General features: G+C 63.8%; 1 protein-coding gene across 1 annotated transcript in view; it reads right to left on the bottom strand.

Moving 5' to 3' along the window:
* Positions 1-5003: 5003 nt before the first annotated feature.
* The window catches only part of MEF2D (myocyte enhancer factor 2D), a 28544-nt gene continuing 17217 nt past the window's right edge, over positions 5004-16330 (bottom strand). The window contains 13 exon segments of the mRNA XM_053447793.1: positions 5004-6331; positions 6544-6850; positions 7192-7420; positions 10364-10493; positions 11631-11651; positions 12134-12310; positions 12312-12325; positions 13781-13837; positions 14037-14105; positions 14108-14185; positions 14188-14214; positions 14217-14244; positions 15100-15237. Coding sequence (XP_053303768.1) covers positions 6320-6331; positions 6544-6850; positions 7192-7420; positions 10364-10493; positions 11631-11651; positions 12134-12310; positions 12312-12325; positions 13781-13837; positions 14037-14105; positions 14108-14185; positions 14188-14214; positions 14217-14244; positions 15100-15237 — 1287 coding nt within the window. The 3' untranslated portion in view covers positions 5004-6319.

The following is a 16330-nucleotide window of genomic DNA, read 5'->3' as shown; positions in this document are numbered from 1 at the left end:
AGCACGAGGCCAGTGAGTCGAGCGAGGCTGTGGCAAGGCAGGAGATCACAGGTAAGTCCACTGTGGTTCCGTCTGCACAGCTCTACTGCCCGTGTGCAGCTCAGGCCGGTAGACGTGGCTCTCTTCCTGCCCGGCCCCCAGCCTTCGTCATGGTCCTTGGAGTTCCCATGTCCTGAGGTCGACTTCACGGGTGACCAGCACCAGGAATGACTTCCCTCTTCAGAAAAACCTCCTTACGCCCCTGGCGATGTACACCGCGGGGCCCAGACATCTCCCACTGCCGTGATCGGCTTCTGGGTGTGCCTCTAACTCGGCCTGAAACAAAACCTCACTTCTCCGGACAGACCCGGGGCTGCAGCCCCACGCCCACTCAGGACTCCAAGCATGAGTTTGGGACCCACGGAGCCGCCTCCCTTTCCTTCCTCCTCTGCCTTCACCAGGCCTTTCCCAGGTCCCGTGATTCTACCTCTTTAATCTTTACTGAGGGGTGCCCGGCCAGCTCCGTCACTGCAGCTCGTGATCTCGGAGTCCGTGGGTTGTGGTTCGAGCCCCAGGTTGGCTGCAGCGAGTACTTAAAAACGAAATCTTCAGAACTTAATAATATTGCTAAATTCACTTGTAAAAGAATCCTGACTGGGCCCAGATTCTGCATTCCTCCCAGTGGTCCTCCACATCGCTGTGGGAAGGAGGGGCGCTCCCGCAAGAGCTGAAGTGCAGATCTCACCAAGTCCCTCTCACACGAACAGTCCTTGGATGACCAGACATCTCTGGAATAAAGCCCCGACCGTGGGCAGTAAAGGCTCTTCACGGCGAGGCCTGCCTCTTCTGCTTTCCCCGCCGTTCCCTTGACCCTCGCCACAGTGTTGGATCTCCCGAGCACACCGCTCTCCCTCCCACCGCCCGTGCTCTTCCTGCCCGTGTTGCCCGGGAAGCCCTCATGTGCTCGAACCCAGCTCCGCACGGAAGCCTCCCCTGGTGTCCCCTCGCCGGGGTCTGGGTGGGCCTCCGGGCTGATCCCTTGGCCCACTCCTGTCCTTTGACGGGACCTTTGCTGCATGCCGCCCACTCGCGTGTCTAAGCTGGGAGCTGCCCGGGCCTGTCTCCAGGGCCTAGCCAGGGGCTCCCACGGAGTGGGTGCCTCGTACGTGCTGGTTGCCTTTCAGACGGAAAGAGAGCAGAAGCCGGATACGGAGAATCTGTCAGGACGCGGGACAGGCTGCGGGCTGGTCTAGGTCCAAGGGATGCGCGTGGGACATGCCGGCGAAGCCTGACCCCGAGGTGGCTGGCGTTGCTTCTCTGGAGGCCCCGGAGCCCAGCCGGGGAGTTTGGATGCTGCGATGGGAGACGAGCAGAGCTGCACCCTGGTGGGGAGGGCAGCCCGGGGAGGGGGAGGCTCACGGCGGGGAGACCGACTGCCCACGGCTGGCCGCACGACCGCCAAGTGGGAGAACCAGTGGGCAGCCCGGTGCGGGACTAGGTCACGTGCAGAGACGGCGGCGCCCCCATAGGCGGCACTGCCGCAGACGGGGCTTCGCGGTTGTCCCCCTGCAAGAGGGCACTGCATCGGTCAGGGCAGGAAAGGCTGTGTTGCAGACACGAAGCTGAGTTTCTGTGGCTCGTCTGCTGCAACCAAGTCCACAGCGCAGCTCCTGGAGGCAGCGCGGTGACCCGGGCCCTCTGATGGCTCCGGCCACTCCACAGCAGGGACAGCACCAGTCTGAGCCCGGGACACGCCTGACTTGCCATCACAGCCCGTCAGCCAGCCCGTGACCCGGCGTGCCAACACGGAGACCGAGGAATGAGTCCGTTTGGGACGGAAGTGACGCCTACCCAGGGCACCGGGCAGCGATGCCTGCGGAGGAGGAACGGAGATGCGAGGAATGAGGTGTGGCGTCAGGTGGCCTCGCGACACGGCCCAGGTGGGCGGGCGTGCCTGTTCTACCTGAGAGGGGTGCCCCCGCAGTGTCTGGGGAGGCTTGGGCCTGTGTGGGAGGCTGTGGATGGGAGGCCTCTGCTGTCCCCTGGGCTTCTCCCCAGGGCTGCTACGGCGCCATGACATGGCCCCAGGCGTCCCCCAAAATGACGAGAGGGACTCAGCAGCAGAAATCTCCTGCCTTCCGCAGAGACGGGCTTCCTCGGACACGTGCCCCCGTGCATTGGCGTGAGGGAGGACCCCACGAGGGTCACGCTGGGGGACCCCGAGGCCGTCTCAAAGGGGCCAGCGCAGGCAGCCGGAGCAGGGCCGCATGTGGAGGACATGGGAAGCCCTTCTGCACCACCCCCTCTGCCACAGCAGAGGGAGCAGTGAGGTGGGATCAGCAGCGGCGCCAGGACTGGCCGACCCCACGACCCCCATGATGCCGTGAGCACCAGCCCCGTGACCCGGGTACTCCCTGCCCTTGTAGATGCGGGGGCGGCATCAGCTCCACCCGTGCACAGCCTGCCGGCCGAGCCACACCCCAGGCAGTGAGGCACCAGGTTGGGGGGGCCCTCAGGGGCACCCTGAGAGAGCAGGGAGAGGTTCCCTGGCCCCGTTAAAGCGTTTTAAAGGAAGAGGGAGCCCTGCCCGCCGTCACCCTGCTCCTGACCTGGCCTTGGTCACTGCTCCTCTGCCTCTCATGCCCCACCATGCGGCTTCCCCTGGGACAACCCTGGTCCGTGCGCGATGGCCTCTGCTTCTGCCCGAACCACTCACCTGAGACCTGGGAGCAGCCCCCACCCCTACCGGGCTGAGCGGACCCTTGGGCCACACCAAAGAAACCAGAACCCAAGCCCAAGTGTCAGAAACGTGTATTCTTTTTCTTTTAATAGTAAACCTCTTTACAACAAATATAGTGAAAGAGTTTTCAAACAAAACTCATAAGAATCCCGAGGACTTTGTCTTCTTATTGTGTAGAACACTAAGAAAGCGTCACCATACAGCACGGAAAGAAATATTGAAAACAAATCAACAGCCACACACTTGGACGCGCCCTGCCCAGGACTCAGGAGCAGCCCCAGGAGTGTGGGTGATTGTCAGGTTTGGGGGGCACGCCCATGCCTCCCCTCCCTCTCGCTTCTAGGACTTGAATGGGGAAGACAAAGAGAATCCAGATTCTCCCTAGAACATTCCAGCCCCCTGCCCCCACACAAATCCCACGCCTTCCCCGCCTTCCCCCATCGCTGACGGGGTGGAGGAGAGGACTAGAGTCCCCAGGCTCAGGTTTCCTCTCCTCCACGAAAGCCTGAATTCACCCCTAGCCCACCCCAGGGGGTTCCAAAGAGTCAGTTAAAAATATATAGTTATAGATATTTCTAGATACACTTTTACATCATTTCTGTCTCTCCAAAGAAATAAATAATCATCAAGAGAAGGTGCATTAATTCCTTCCTGTCCGAGGTGGGGAGGGCTGGGTAAAGGTCAGGGGTCAGTCTGCTGCATCGAGCGCACTGCTGGCGGGGGTTGTGGGGGGGTGGGGAGGGAATGGTGCGTCCCAGTGAACGGGAAGGCCCTCTTGCCCAGTCCCTGAAAGCTGTGGGAAGGCTGGGGAGGGGCGGGGCCCAGGAGGACTCCAGTCACTGATTACTTTGGCAAACGCCCAGTTCTTAGGAGGAAGGAGTAGGTGGAGGCAAATTCGGCTTTGTGAGAGGAAGAAATGAAGCGCCCCTTGAGGGACCCATGCGTCTGGCCAGCCAGGAGCCCCTACCCCCAAGAGAAACCTTGGGATACTGAATTGCAGAAATGTCACATGTTCATTCACAGACCTACCCTGCCCCCAGGGAGAGAGAAGACACGCACACGCACACGCACGGTAATCAGAAGCCAGGTTTGCCATCACAAGGCAGAGGGCAAAACTGGTGATTACCGCACGGTGAGCCGCAGGGCTCTCGTCCCGCCCCCCTGTGTCTAGTGGTGGCCGAGCCCAGCTTCCAAAGGTGGGCGGACTGCCCGCAGGACGGGCCTGAGAAGGGACCGCCTCACTCAGGCTGTACTGCGCACCTGTCACTCACATGTTCAGCATTTACCGCGCCAACCACGTGCCAGACGCCGGGCAAGGCTCTGGGGATGCATGCGCAGGACTATACCCTAGTGTAGTTCAAGGCCCTGCTTCAGGCGCCTCGACTTGCAAAACTCCCTCCAGGAACCCGTGGAGAAGGCCGGGATGTGCTGTGTGCCCAGTCAGCAGCTGGGGTTTCAACGCTGAGTAAGGGAGGGTCATGGCCCAGACAAAGCAGCAGCTTCCAGAAGGAAGAGGAACATGAGTGTGGCCCTGAAAGCAGGGTGGGGGCAGGGGAGGAGCAGGAAGGGCAGCTGCATGTGTGCAAAGGGCCAGGGGCCAGGTGGCCACTCGTGCTTGGAGCCCAGGAGAGCCGGGGCCCCAGGGAGAAGCAAAGGGGGCGACTGCAGGATCCCCACAATGGTGGTCCCAACCTGTCAAAGCCGAGGGCGGACAGAGCAGGGGCAGGGGGTGGCGGCAGGGACCCAGCCGGAGAGGTGTGGAGCCGGAAGCCAGGGTTGTGCAGCATGGTGGCCTCCCGTCCCTCCACAGACACCAGGCACGCGCACGTGGACATGCCCTCGGAGCTCACCTCTCACGGGTCGTGGACTGGCCCAGACGGGCTCAGAGACACACACGGGTATATCCATGCCAACACACACACACACACACCGGATGGCCTCATGTACACACTCAGGGACACGTGCGGTCACACACACCCTTGCTTCTGGTTCCTTCCCTGCGTCAAGTGTCAGAATACTGCAAACGGCTGAGTCCCAGAGGCAGGACCGCAAAGGTGGGCCCTGTCTGTCGTCTACTGTCCCACTGGGATGACGCCCCAGGGAGCAGCGTGCAGGGGAAGGACTGGGCCACACGCCCCGCTGGCCTGCACACGCCACCTGCCCGTGTGGCCCAGGTCCCTCCAGATGGCAGGCTGGGGGCCTGCCCCCTCCAGTCTGATCTGGGCTCCAGCCTGAGGTCCTGGCAGGGCGGGCTCAGTGAACAAGAACAGCGAGGAGTCTCATCTGTACAGTACGGGCCGCTTGAGTCATTATTATTACAATATACTTTGACAAAAATAGAATCTCATTTCATATCAATACAACAACAACAAAAAAAACCAGTTTCCTGGACTGTTTACACGGCTAACGTTTTCCAAAGGTTGCTATTTACAATTACAGTAGCCAAGAGGGAAGGTGGGCTGCGGCCGGGGGTGGTGGACAGAAGGTAGCCGACCAGGAGGACGCCCAGAGCAGGGAGGTGGGGTCGGGGTCCGGAGGATTTGGGAGGGGACTGGGGAGGGCCAGGACCAAAGGAGGGAGGTGGCCTCCCACCCTCACGCCAGCCCAGTGTCCCTCCTGCGGGATGGGTCCGTGCAAGGAAGAGCGAGCCCCCAAACCCCTGCCCCAGCACGCTGAGCCCCTCACCGGAGCATCCCCCTCCCCATCCCCCCTGCACTTTCTGGCCTGTTTTCTGGGGCTGCTGTCGGCGAGGGACAGAGAGCTATTGCACTACTATCGCAGAGAAACCGTGAGGGAGGGTAGGGGGCCCCGTTTCACCCCTTACCCCAGCTCTCGGCCCCTCCTCATGGCTCTCCATCTTTCTCTCCAAATGTGCTTCCAAGGGGTCCCCACCTCAAACCCTGCCCCCAGCCTCAGAATCCCAGGCACCCTTCCCAGCCCAGAATCCCAGGCACCCTTCCCAGCCCGGAAGCCCACACTTCGGGGGTGCATGCTGTATGTGGGCAGGGGTGCTGGGGGCCAGGCTGGGGTGCTCTGCCCCAGGTGCCTGTGACCACGGGAAGAGCCCAGGCACAGAGACCCTTTCCAGAACCTATGCCTCGCCTCCCCCCAAAACACAAACCCACCCAACAAGCTGACTTTGGAGTTTCAGTCTGTTGTAAGGGTTTTGTTGTTTGGTAGGTTTTTTGGTTATTTCCCTCTGTCTGGGGGGACGGGGTGGGAGGGCTCTGCATGCAGGGCTCGGCACCTGTCCTGTCCCAAAGGCCTATCGGGCTCCCCACCCCCTCCTGCAGCATATGTGTACAACGTGCAAAGTGTCCCCCCTTCCCGCAAAAAAACAGCCCCCCAACCAGTGAAATGGCGGGGGGGTGCAGAAGGAGGGGACGGGACCGTCCTCCTCTCCAAAGCGAGAATCCAAATTAAAAAAAATATAATAATAATAATAATAATATAATAATTATACACAAACGTAACCGTCAACAGGACATGGAGCACAAAAGGAAGTGGGGGTCGAGCGGGAGGAGCCCAGGGCAGGGAGGGGTGGGGCGGTGAGATTGTCAGCTCTTCGTCAGGGAGGCGAGAGGAGGGGAGTGGGAACCGTCACTTTAATGTCTGCGGAGAGAGGAGACACGGAGAGCAGGGTGTCAGGGGCCCCAGCCCCGGGCTAGGCGCCCCCCATTCCCCTCTCCCGCAGGGCTGGGCTGGCTTGGAGGGGCCTGTGGCAGGGCGGGGGCGGCCCAGAGTCCTCCCAGCGTGGGGGCTCAGGGGCAGGGGCGGCCCCCGTGGGTGCAGCAGGCCGGCGGGAGGGGCGGCGCTACAGTAACCCAGGTGTCCAGCCGCATCCTCTTCACAGCGGGGCCCTCCGCCTCGGGCTCCTGGGCCGGGCGCAGCAGGCCCAGCGTGGGCCCGAAGTCCCCCCGTCCGTCGTCCCGGTCCCCGGTCTCGTAGGAGCCGCCTGCGGGGGCTGCTGAGGCCGTCGCCAGGCTCGGGCGGGTGGCCGGGAACACGGCTGGAGGGGGCGGTGCGGGGCTGCGCTCCCGGCTGGGGGACACCGGCTCCGACTTGATGCTGATGTGGGGGTGGGTGGTGACTGTGAGGGCGGCCCCCACGTGAGGCAGTGGGCTGCCCGGGCTGGGCACCAGGACAGAAGCAAGGGGGGGGGCGGGGAGTGGAGAGGGAGGAGGTGGGGCAGGGAGGGACGCAGGGGAGAGCCGCCAGAGGGGAGATGGGAAAGAAGAGAAGGAGCCATGTTAGTTCTTTCTGTCCCTAGGTCACCCAAGACAGCCTGGTGCTCTGGGCTGGCGTGGGAGGGGCTCCGGGGCTGCCTCTCCGTGCCCCATGTCTCGTGCCGTCCACTGGTGACAGAGCACCTCGGTGGGGTGCACCCTGCTCCCGACAGGAGCCTCCTCTTCCCAGCCCCAACCCTGCTTCCCTGAGCCCCCCACCCCACCCCGGGGCGCCCTGGGACTCACATCAGGCTGCTGAGAGACACGGGGACCAGATGGGGCTGCGGCTGGGGCTGCTGGGGCGGCTGTGGCGGCTGGGGCGGCTGCTGCGGCGGCTGCTGCTGGGGCGGCTGCGGCTGGGGCGGCTGCGCAGGCTGCGTGGGCTGCGGCCAGGCGGTGACGCTGCCTAGTGACAGCCCCCCGGGCGAGCTGAAGGTCGGGAGGGAGGAGAGCTCGGCGCTGCTCAGCTGGTAATCTGCGTGGGGTGGGGAGAGGACAGAAGGACTCAGCGGCCCCCCCAGCGCAGGGACCCCAATAAGGGAATTCGAGAAGGGAATGCACAGGTGCTGCTTCTCAGCAGGAGGAAGATGCGTTTTTAAAACAGGTTAACTATTCTCTTCCCTTTCACCACGGGTAGGTGTCACTTTCAAGATGTCAACTGAAAGAGGGAAAGTCAGGAGGGTCTGACACATGCCCAACCATCATAGCTTCCACAGCCAGGTCTTCATGTGCCTGAGACGGGTGTCGTGCGGACCCCAGGCACATGGCGCATGTCGCAGGGAAGCAAACTGCCATCACCCCCCACCCCCGGGGCCGCGTCCCTGTGCTGCGAGACTGTCAGCGTGCAAGGGTCCAGGGGTTCGAGCCGCCGTGTCCGCACGGCCACCGGGTGGATGGGCATGGGCCCCAGCTGGGCCCGCAGAGCAAAGGGGCGGTGAGGGTACCCTAACCCCTGTGGCCCCGGCTGGGTTCCCCTTGAGGCGGTGCTCCTTGCTCCTGTCTCGGTCTTAAGGAAGAAGCTGACGTCTGTGCAGCTGACGCCACACCGGGCGCTCCCACGGCAGCCTGTCTGGGCTGCTTGGCAGAGGTGCCCCGAGGAGCCCAGGGCAATGGCTTTGTGGGGGCACACAGACACACCCCACGTGGCCCCCCCACTGCGCTCTCACTCAAGGGCTCCCCGGCTGTGCCCTGGTCTTTGTGCAGGGACCATGGCACCACTGCGCAACAGAACAAGAAGGGCGAGGGCGAGGCCCCCAGAGGCCCCGTAACCTGGGGCAAGCGATGCACTCGGACTTGTCCGCCCAACACGCACAGCACGAGGCCTGACGGGCGAGGGAAGGCACGCAGGCACGCACCACGGCGTCTGGCACGCAGGACAGATCCCAAAGACTGGCCTGGGGCTGTTCCTAATTCACGAGCGAGGCAATCACAGCGTCCGGTGTGGGGGACCCTGGGTGGAGATGAGACCCCGAGCTCCTGGCTAACCTGTAAGTCTCGCCCGGAGACGATCCCTGCCTCTGGTCTCGTAACAACACTGGGGCTGAGACGCTGGTCCTTAACAAAAGCGGAGCGAGGGCAGGAAGGAGTTCCTTGGACTCATGTGACAGACAGGGATGGCCATCCTCAAAGAGCTCCTGCCTCGCCTGCCATCCCACCGCCAGGAGACGCGAGGGGCCCGGCTCCCGTCCCGCACGTCGCCACCACACTGGGGCCCCATCTATGTGGAGGTCCAGGGCCCCCTGGAGAGGAGGGACATGGCGGACAGGCCGCCTGGCAGCCCACTCGCTCCGGACCCAAAGCGACCCGCAGACCTCCCGCCAGGCCTGCCCCTTTCCCGGGACACCAGCGGAGCCGACCTGCCCTCAGCCAGAACTTGAGCTGGGGCCAGGGACTAGGAACGCCGGACAGCTGAACGGCAGTGCGTTTCCGTTTGTACACGGAGGGCCACCTGGAAACACCTGCTGTGGAAACGGAGGTGTGCTGAGCGGCTGCAGCAGCTTCCGCACCCGGAGCCCCAGCTTGTGGGAGGGCACGAGGGGGCCCACACCTCCCGGCAGGGCCCCGAGGGCAGGCCCCAGGTCAGAACGTGCTTTCACACCACACTGCCAAACAGTCTAAAGTCTGGCCTTGCCGGGCACCTGTCCCAGTGTCACAGAGGCCGCTAACCTCCTGCTTCAGGAGACTCCCAAGGGCCAGACATGATGGCAGGAAACCACCGCTGCGTTTCAGGATTTCCAAAAACTGGAGCTCTGAAACAGTGGTCTGTGCTGCTCTCTGCCACCCACGCTGCCCGCCCTCGACTCTTCTAGAAGAGGAGACTGGCCCTGGGGGCACAGCCATCTGCGGCTGCCCACGGGCCCCATACAGACACAGGCCGCAAGCACAGGGCTGAGGGGTGACCACATGACACCTGGGCAGGGACATCTGCATGCGGACGCAGTTGGCGGGGTCCGGCCCCTCACCGTGGCGGGGCTGCTCCAGCTTCCTGTCCTGCCCCGGGGGGCTTCCCTGTGTCTGCAATGGTGCGGTTCTAGCTTTGTACCCGGGGAGGAGGCAGGATTGTGTAACCATCTGTACACTTGTCTGGAGCAGGGGCTGGGGAGGCGGGAGTTTAAGGGCCTTTTGGTCTAGTCTGATCCAGCACAAAACAGCCCCAGCATAAGCCAGTCCTAGAACTGGGACCCTGTGGAGCGCCTGAGGTCTCGGCAGGGGACAAATCCTCAGACACAAGGTGCGGAGGTGTTTGCCGACGAGCAAGTCCCGCGTGGGGTGCAGGCTAGGACGGCCCAGAGCGCCACCAACTGCTCCTTGGAGGGGACTGTGGGGGACTCAGGATGGCCTGAGCACTGGGTGTCCTGTCCGAATTCTTCCACCCAGAGGCCCCCCCCCATGTCTCCGAGCAGCTCTCCACCCGCACACCCCTGCCCGACCTTTATCAGCCCCCTCACCTCCTCCTCCTACTCCAGGGAGCCTTGCTGTGCTGGGCTGTGCTGCCCAGACCATGCCCCTCCCCTCCCCTCCCCTCCCCTCCTCAGCCCTGGGCCCCCTGCTCAGCCGACCTCTGGCTTGGCTCCTCCTCAGACAGGAGGCTCCCTAAGGGCAGGGACTCCTTTCTCCATCAGGTCCTATATTAAAAATGGGGAATACCTACTTATTAACTTGAATTTCAGACAAAACAATGAGTAATTTTTTAACATTTTACCAGAAGAACGTCTTTGACACGCACTTATCCTCAAAAATTGTGTTTTATTTGAAATTCAAATTTCAGTGGACATCGGTTTCTACTTGCTGACTCTGGCAACCTTCGTCAGGTGGGGGCTCCCCTCCCCCTGGAGCATCCCCTAGCGACTCTCTCCTGCTCCCCCTCTGGTCCCAGTCCAGCCCCAGGGGGGGGGAGCCGTGGAGCGCAAGCACTCACCTGTGTTGTAGGCAGTGGGCATGGAGGAGAAGGGGAGGCCCTGGCTGAGTAAACTGGGCGTTGCCACGGAAACCACTGGCGTGGTGAGCGAGTGGGTGGACTGGGAGGCCCCGAGGCGCTGGGCATTGTTCTGCAGGAGGAAAGGGGTCGGTTGGTGGATGGTCGCACCAGGCAGGTGGGGAGAGGGTGGGCTGCCTTCCCCCCAGCCCTCCAGTCCAAGGCCAAGCTGGGGCCCCAGGCCCCCAACAGCCCTAGGCTCGGTCTGGAGGGGGCCGCAGACAGGCAGGACTGCTGGCGTGTTCCCAGAGAGACCGAGACCTGGGGTGGGAGACGCGCATGGCCGGGCGGAGAAGCAGACTGGGCTGTCCTCCCTGCCCGTCTCGCCGCACGCCCTGCCGGAGCGCACGAGCCTCTGCGAGGGAATGCCGGGCCTGGCGCGGCGCGGGCCCCGCGTGTGCACACACGTGTGCGGGGCTGTCAGCCCCATCTGCCGCTGAGTCACTTGTCTATTCCAGCCCCACGCCGCGGCCGAAACTGCCGACGAGTTGGCCGCGGAAGCCCGCTGCCTTTTCCAGCCTCCCTGGCCCCCGTCAGGGAACCGGGGAGGGAGAGGCCCCACCCTCGCGGCAGGCGATGGCCAGTGTGGACACGGGAGGGCGTGTGCGCAGCTGCCATTGCCTGAGCACATGCAAGGTGGGCTGCATGCGGGACCAGCAGGGCCAGGCAGAGGGGCTGTGGCGAGCCCCCTCCCCCGCACTCCCCCCCCCCCAGCCCCAGGTAAATCTGGCTCAGCCTGGGAACTCTGCTGCTCTGGGAAACGCGCTGTCGCTGTCGTCGCCAGCCGGCTCCCCTGCTAAGGAGGCCCCCCATCCTGGGTCCCAAGCATGTTCAGCAGGATGGAGCCAGGGGGCAAGTCCGGCGCAGTCCCCCCAAGATGGGCATCCTGGGGCCCCAGCAGACAGGCCCAATGAGGCTTGGGGCTGGCCCCTACCCCATGCACACACGCGTGCACATGCACACACGCAGAGAAGGGGAAGTGTGGTTGAACACGGCACATAGACAGGCACATACACACAGGTACAGACACGTGCACACCTGACCCCCGACCCCTGCCCCATTCAGCCCTGGACCCCGCCCAGCATGGAGGAAACACGGCACAGCACACCGGCCGCTGGAGGGACAGGGCGCACGCTCCCCAGGGCCGCGCGGGGCCACACAGCTGACCCAGGGCTCCAAGCCACCACACATGTCTCTGGGCCTCACTTACCAGATCTAAGTGGTCCTCAGTCTGGGAGCGGAAATGAAAGCAAGGGGCGGTTCAGTGTGCGGCCCTGGCCCTCGCCTCACACCCCGGCCCCTGCAGCCGCCCCGTCCACCTCCTCGCACAGGAGCAGGACAGCTGTGCAGCCCGGACAAGGCTCTTTGGTGTCCACACCGACTCCAGAAAATGCCACAGCCTGATGTCCACCAGTCAGGAACCCATCACAATCCAAGGCTCACCTTTCTGTTGCACTGGCAAACCTCCCCCCTGCCCCTCCCTGGCACAGAACCTTTTCTCCCACCTCCTGTCCCTTCCTCCTGCCCTCATGGGTGGCACGTCCACGTTCCGACCTCTCGGAGGGCCCTCTGGAGAGTGAGAGCTCACAAGAAGTCCAGCTCTCGTGGTCTCCCTTGGGCAGTCCCACAGACTGGCTGGCCTGCATCCCTCCTGCCGGAGCTCGGCTCTTCCCACACCCCAGCCCCTGCCCCTCAGTGCAGACCCCCACTCACCAGATGATGCATCAACCCCTTTCCTCCCTGGGAGGTGATGACCCTCAGGTCAGGCTTGCGACTGGGGGCTCCAAGCTGGGCGCCGTGGGTGGGCGGAGGTGGAGACTTGGCAGGGATGCCCTTGTTCAGAGTGCTGCCATTGGCCACGGGGAGGAGCCCGGGGGAAGCCCGAGCACTGGACATAGCCATTCCCTGAGAGAAGGAAAGGGTGTCAGAGGACAGACGCGGACCCCAGCCCTCTGCCCCTGTGCCAGGACTCCACGCTCAGGCTCGCGGGGGCTGCTGAGCTCTCTGATCCTCCCCGAAAACCCCCGTCCTGGGAGAAGGGGAGAAGCCCCCTCACTCCGGAATTACTGGATTATTCCCCTGGCTCTAGGCGACGTGTGCCAGAACACACGGGGGCAGAGAAGCACCAGAGCCGGAAGCCAGGTGGCCTCGCCTCCTCACCTCCCTTCTGGTGACACAGACAGGGCAGGGCGTCCAGCACCTTCCGACCCCATGACCTGCCCCGACTTCTCATGGGGGCCCGGCTGCAGATGGGGAGGGCAGCCTGGGACTTGGGCCTCCTCAAGGACCCCCCCGAGCAACCCCGACCACTCAGGACTGCAGCTTTTGGCAGAGATGGGGGTACACATGACAGGACGCCCATGGCCCTGGGGAGATAAGCCATTGGCCGTGGTGGTGCTGTTGCTGGTCACAGGGGACCGATGACACACCCACCACAACTGGGCGACCACCAGTGTCATAAGGACCTCGTGCGTTTGCACCACCATCTACACAGGCCCCTCGTCATCTGAGCTCACTGAACCCTCACGCTGAACCTCACGAGGCAGACAGGAGGAGGGTGAACCTCAAGCCCAGGATGGTGAACTTGAGGCCTGGTGGGCAGAGGCAACACGGACTCGTCGAGGACAACGTGGCGGGCTGGACGCCATGCCAGGCCCCCACCCGCATTCCACATGCTGGGCCTGGGCTCAGGGAAGACCCACCTTGGCCTGAAGACTGCAGGCCCTTCTCCGGCCCTCTTTGCCCTCCTCGGAGATGAAGGATGGCCACCATGTTCTCCACGCCCCGACCCCGGTGCCCAGTCACCCCCAGGATGCACTGGATGGTGCCATGGGGCTAAGCTGCAGGCTCTAAAGCCCAGAGAAGTGGGGACAACCACAGTCCTGAGTGGTCACCTTGCTCTGTCCCCCGGGAGCACACTGTTCCCTCCAAGTGTGGGGCTGCCTGCATCCCAATTTCCGGATCACTCCGGGAACGGCAGGAATGTCGGCATGACGTCAACGGTGACATCTGAAGTCATCGTCACCAGCCAGCCAGCAGCACAGGGCAGGGAGAGGCCGTCGGCGGCCGGGGTTCCGAGCAGGAACGCGTCAGCAGCACCATACACAGGCTTCCCCCAGATCCCACCTAGATGCCCCGTTCACCAGAGAAGCCCCGCATCCCTCTTCCCCAGCTGGAGACGTGGGTCTCTTCTTCCAGTCTGTCCAGGATTCCCTGAGCCTCCGTCTCTGGTGACCGCCCATGCCAGTCAGGGCTGCAGACCACCCTGAGGCTCAGCTCGGGCCCTGGGACCTTCCTCTCATCTCCTCTGGGTCCCTCCAGGTCCCTGGGGCCCGCGAGGCCACCGAGCAGACCACTCACCGACAGGGCTGGGGCAGGCTCCGTTAGCACTGTTGAGGTCGCCCCCCAGCATGGCCCCTGGGGACAAACAGAGCCACAGTGAGCTGGCGGGACGGCACCTTCCACAGCAGGACCCAGGACCGCAGAGCCGCAGGAGCCCCGGTCCCTTCCCTCAGGAGCCACCCAAGCCAGCGACGGAAGGCCGTGCTGGGCGAAGGGAAACTCCTGCTGGTAACGGAATCCCCGAGTGCCCGGCAGGCCTCCTCCCCCACCTCACCTGCGCTGGCTGGCCGCTGGGGCAGGCCCGGGGACACACTGTTCCTCTGTAGCGCTGGCTGCTGGGGGAAAGGAGCCGTGGGTCCGTGAGGGATGACGTCACCAGGGAAGGGGTGACCAGAGAGCTGCTGGGATTGCTGAACTGCAGGAGCTCTGACTGGACACAGGCACTGTGACAGCATGGCGAAGTTGGGGGCCGGCACAGCGGACTAGACAGAAGATGGAGAAGCGGGGTCAGGCCAGGCGACACCCCCACCCTGGACCCACTGTGCCCAGGGACAGGCGGGCCCCGGGCTCCTCGATCCTGGGCTGTGTGTGCGAGGGCCCGTGGCTCAAGCTCTCCCGCCTGGCCCTCTTGGAGGTGGTTTGCTGGAGGGAGCGCTTTGGGACAGAGCTCTGGCCCAGAGAAAGACCTGCTTGCGGCGGATGGGACCAGGGACCCCCGAAGGCCCCCAGTGGAGGCAGGTTAGTCCTCAGCCAGGCGGGACACACGGGGAGCAGGTTAGAGGGCCTGAGGACAGACCCACACGCACCCACGCAGCTGGGGACGGCCTGCACCGAGGCTCAGGACCCATGTCACCTGTGCTCCCTCAGCGGGCAGCTCGGGCCAGCGGTGTCTGCGTAGGCCCCCCGGACACCCGGCCCCTACTCTCCTGCTGGCTACGGCCCTCACGTCATCTACACACGCCCTGCGGCCGCTCCCGGCCCGCGCTCTGCCTGCACGGAGACTCAGCCAGGGCCATGGGCATCCACAGTGCGGCTGGGTGGCGCCTCGCTGGTGACCACCAGCCCGCGCAGCGCGGGACGGGCGTCGGGGGTGGCCAGGGGCCGGCGCGAAGCCACACCATGCACCGCGAGGAGACGGCCCCATGCGACTACTCACGGCCAGTCTATAACTCTGCATCATTTTATCAAACTCCTCGTCTATCTTTTTATACTTCTCCTCCGTCTGGGGGGTCAGGGCAAACACCTCGTCCGCCTCGGGGCTCTCACACTCCCTGTGCTTCTTGTGCAGCGCCTGGGGGCCGGAGGGGGCCGACAGACACGCGGTGAGTGGGGCTCACCCCGTAGCGCCGGAAGAGCCCGTCCAGCTCCTCGCTGGCGCGCCGGTACTTGTCCTCCAGCAGGGGGCTCTGCTCCAGCGAGTCCTCCCCGTCGGGCTCGGGGCTGTCACAGCCGTTGAAGCCCTTCTTCCTCAGGGTCTGCAACCGCAGCAGCGCGTCAGCCGGCGTCCGCGGGGCGGGGTCCTCGGCGCCCTCCTACCTTCTCCCCACCCCCCTCCTCTGGGTCCCCAGCATTTCCCAGCCACCCCCCTCTCCTCCCTGTGGCACTGTGGGGACACGCGCTGGGTTGGGGCGGGGGGGGGGGGGACGGACAACCGCGTGTGGCTCAGGCCCCAGGGCCCCACCTCGGGGTGGGGGGGGTGGGGGCCCACAATGCACTTGGCACAGACGCCTGCTTCCCAGGTGACAGGTGGGGCGGGGCCCTGGGGGGATGGGCTGGGGGCTGATGCCAGGGGAAGGGGGCCAGCCCCTGTCTGACCACCCCCAGTACCCCACGGGGGAAAGGCAGCCCTGCTCACAGGAAGAGGGGGAGAGACGCAGAGACAGAGGAAGAGGCCCAAGGAAACCGGCGTACGTGAAGCTCCTGCTGTGCGACCCCCCCCACGCTGTCCTTGCCAGGGGCCCTCGCCACGTCGGGGACCACCTGGTAGGTGTGGAGCAGACCCCAGAGTTCCCTCTTCCTGCTCTAAACACTTCAGACGCTTGCTCTGTCGTTAGTGGATAACGAACGTGCGTCTCCGTTCTAGTCGAGAGTAATCTGTTTTCTCTATTACAGAACTAAGGTAACTTCCTCCACATCTTTGGAGTTCAAGCGGGAGGGCCAAGCCTGTGGCTTCCCGGGCACCCGCCTCACTGGCAGAAGTTCTGTTCCCTGAAAGCACGCACGCCCCGTGGGAGAAGCAGGAACTGGGCTGTCTCGTTTAAGTCCCACCACAACCCTTCCAAGCTCACCCCGGGCCCTGTTTCGTGGAGGTGGGCACCATGGCCCGAGGACACATGGCCAGGAAAGGCCACCTCTGGACTCCAAGGCCTGTGTCCTCCAATAGCCTACAATGCTGGCTTATTTTGAAACAGAAAATTGAACCTCAGGGACCCAAAAAGGGACAGAGGCAGAGCGGGAGAGCTGGAAACAGAGAAAGAAAGAGACAGAGACAGAGTCAGATGCAGGAAAAGACCAACGATGGACAAGGGAGAGAAAAAGAGAGAACCAGAGGTGAGACTGAGCAGCGGG

The sequence above is a fragment of the Lutra lutra genome, chromosome 15, assembly GCF_902655055.1.
Source record: "Lutra lutra chromosome 15, mLutLut1.2, whole genome shotgun sequence".
NCBI lineage: Eukaryota > Metazoa > Chordata > Mammalia > Carnivora > Mustelidae > Lutra > Lutra lutra.
Note: the sequence above shows the minus strand (reverse complement) of the source record. Positions and strands in the feature narration are given on the sequence as shown.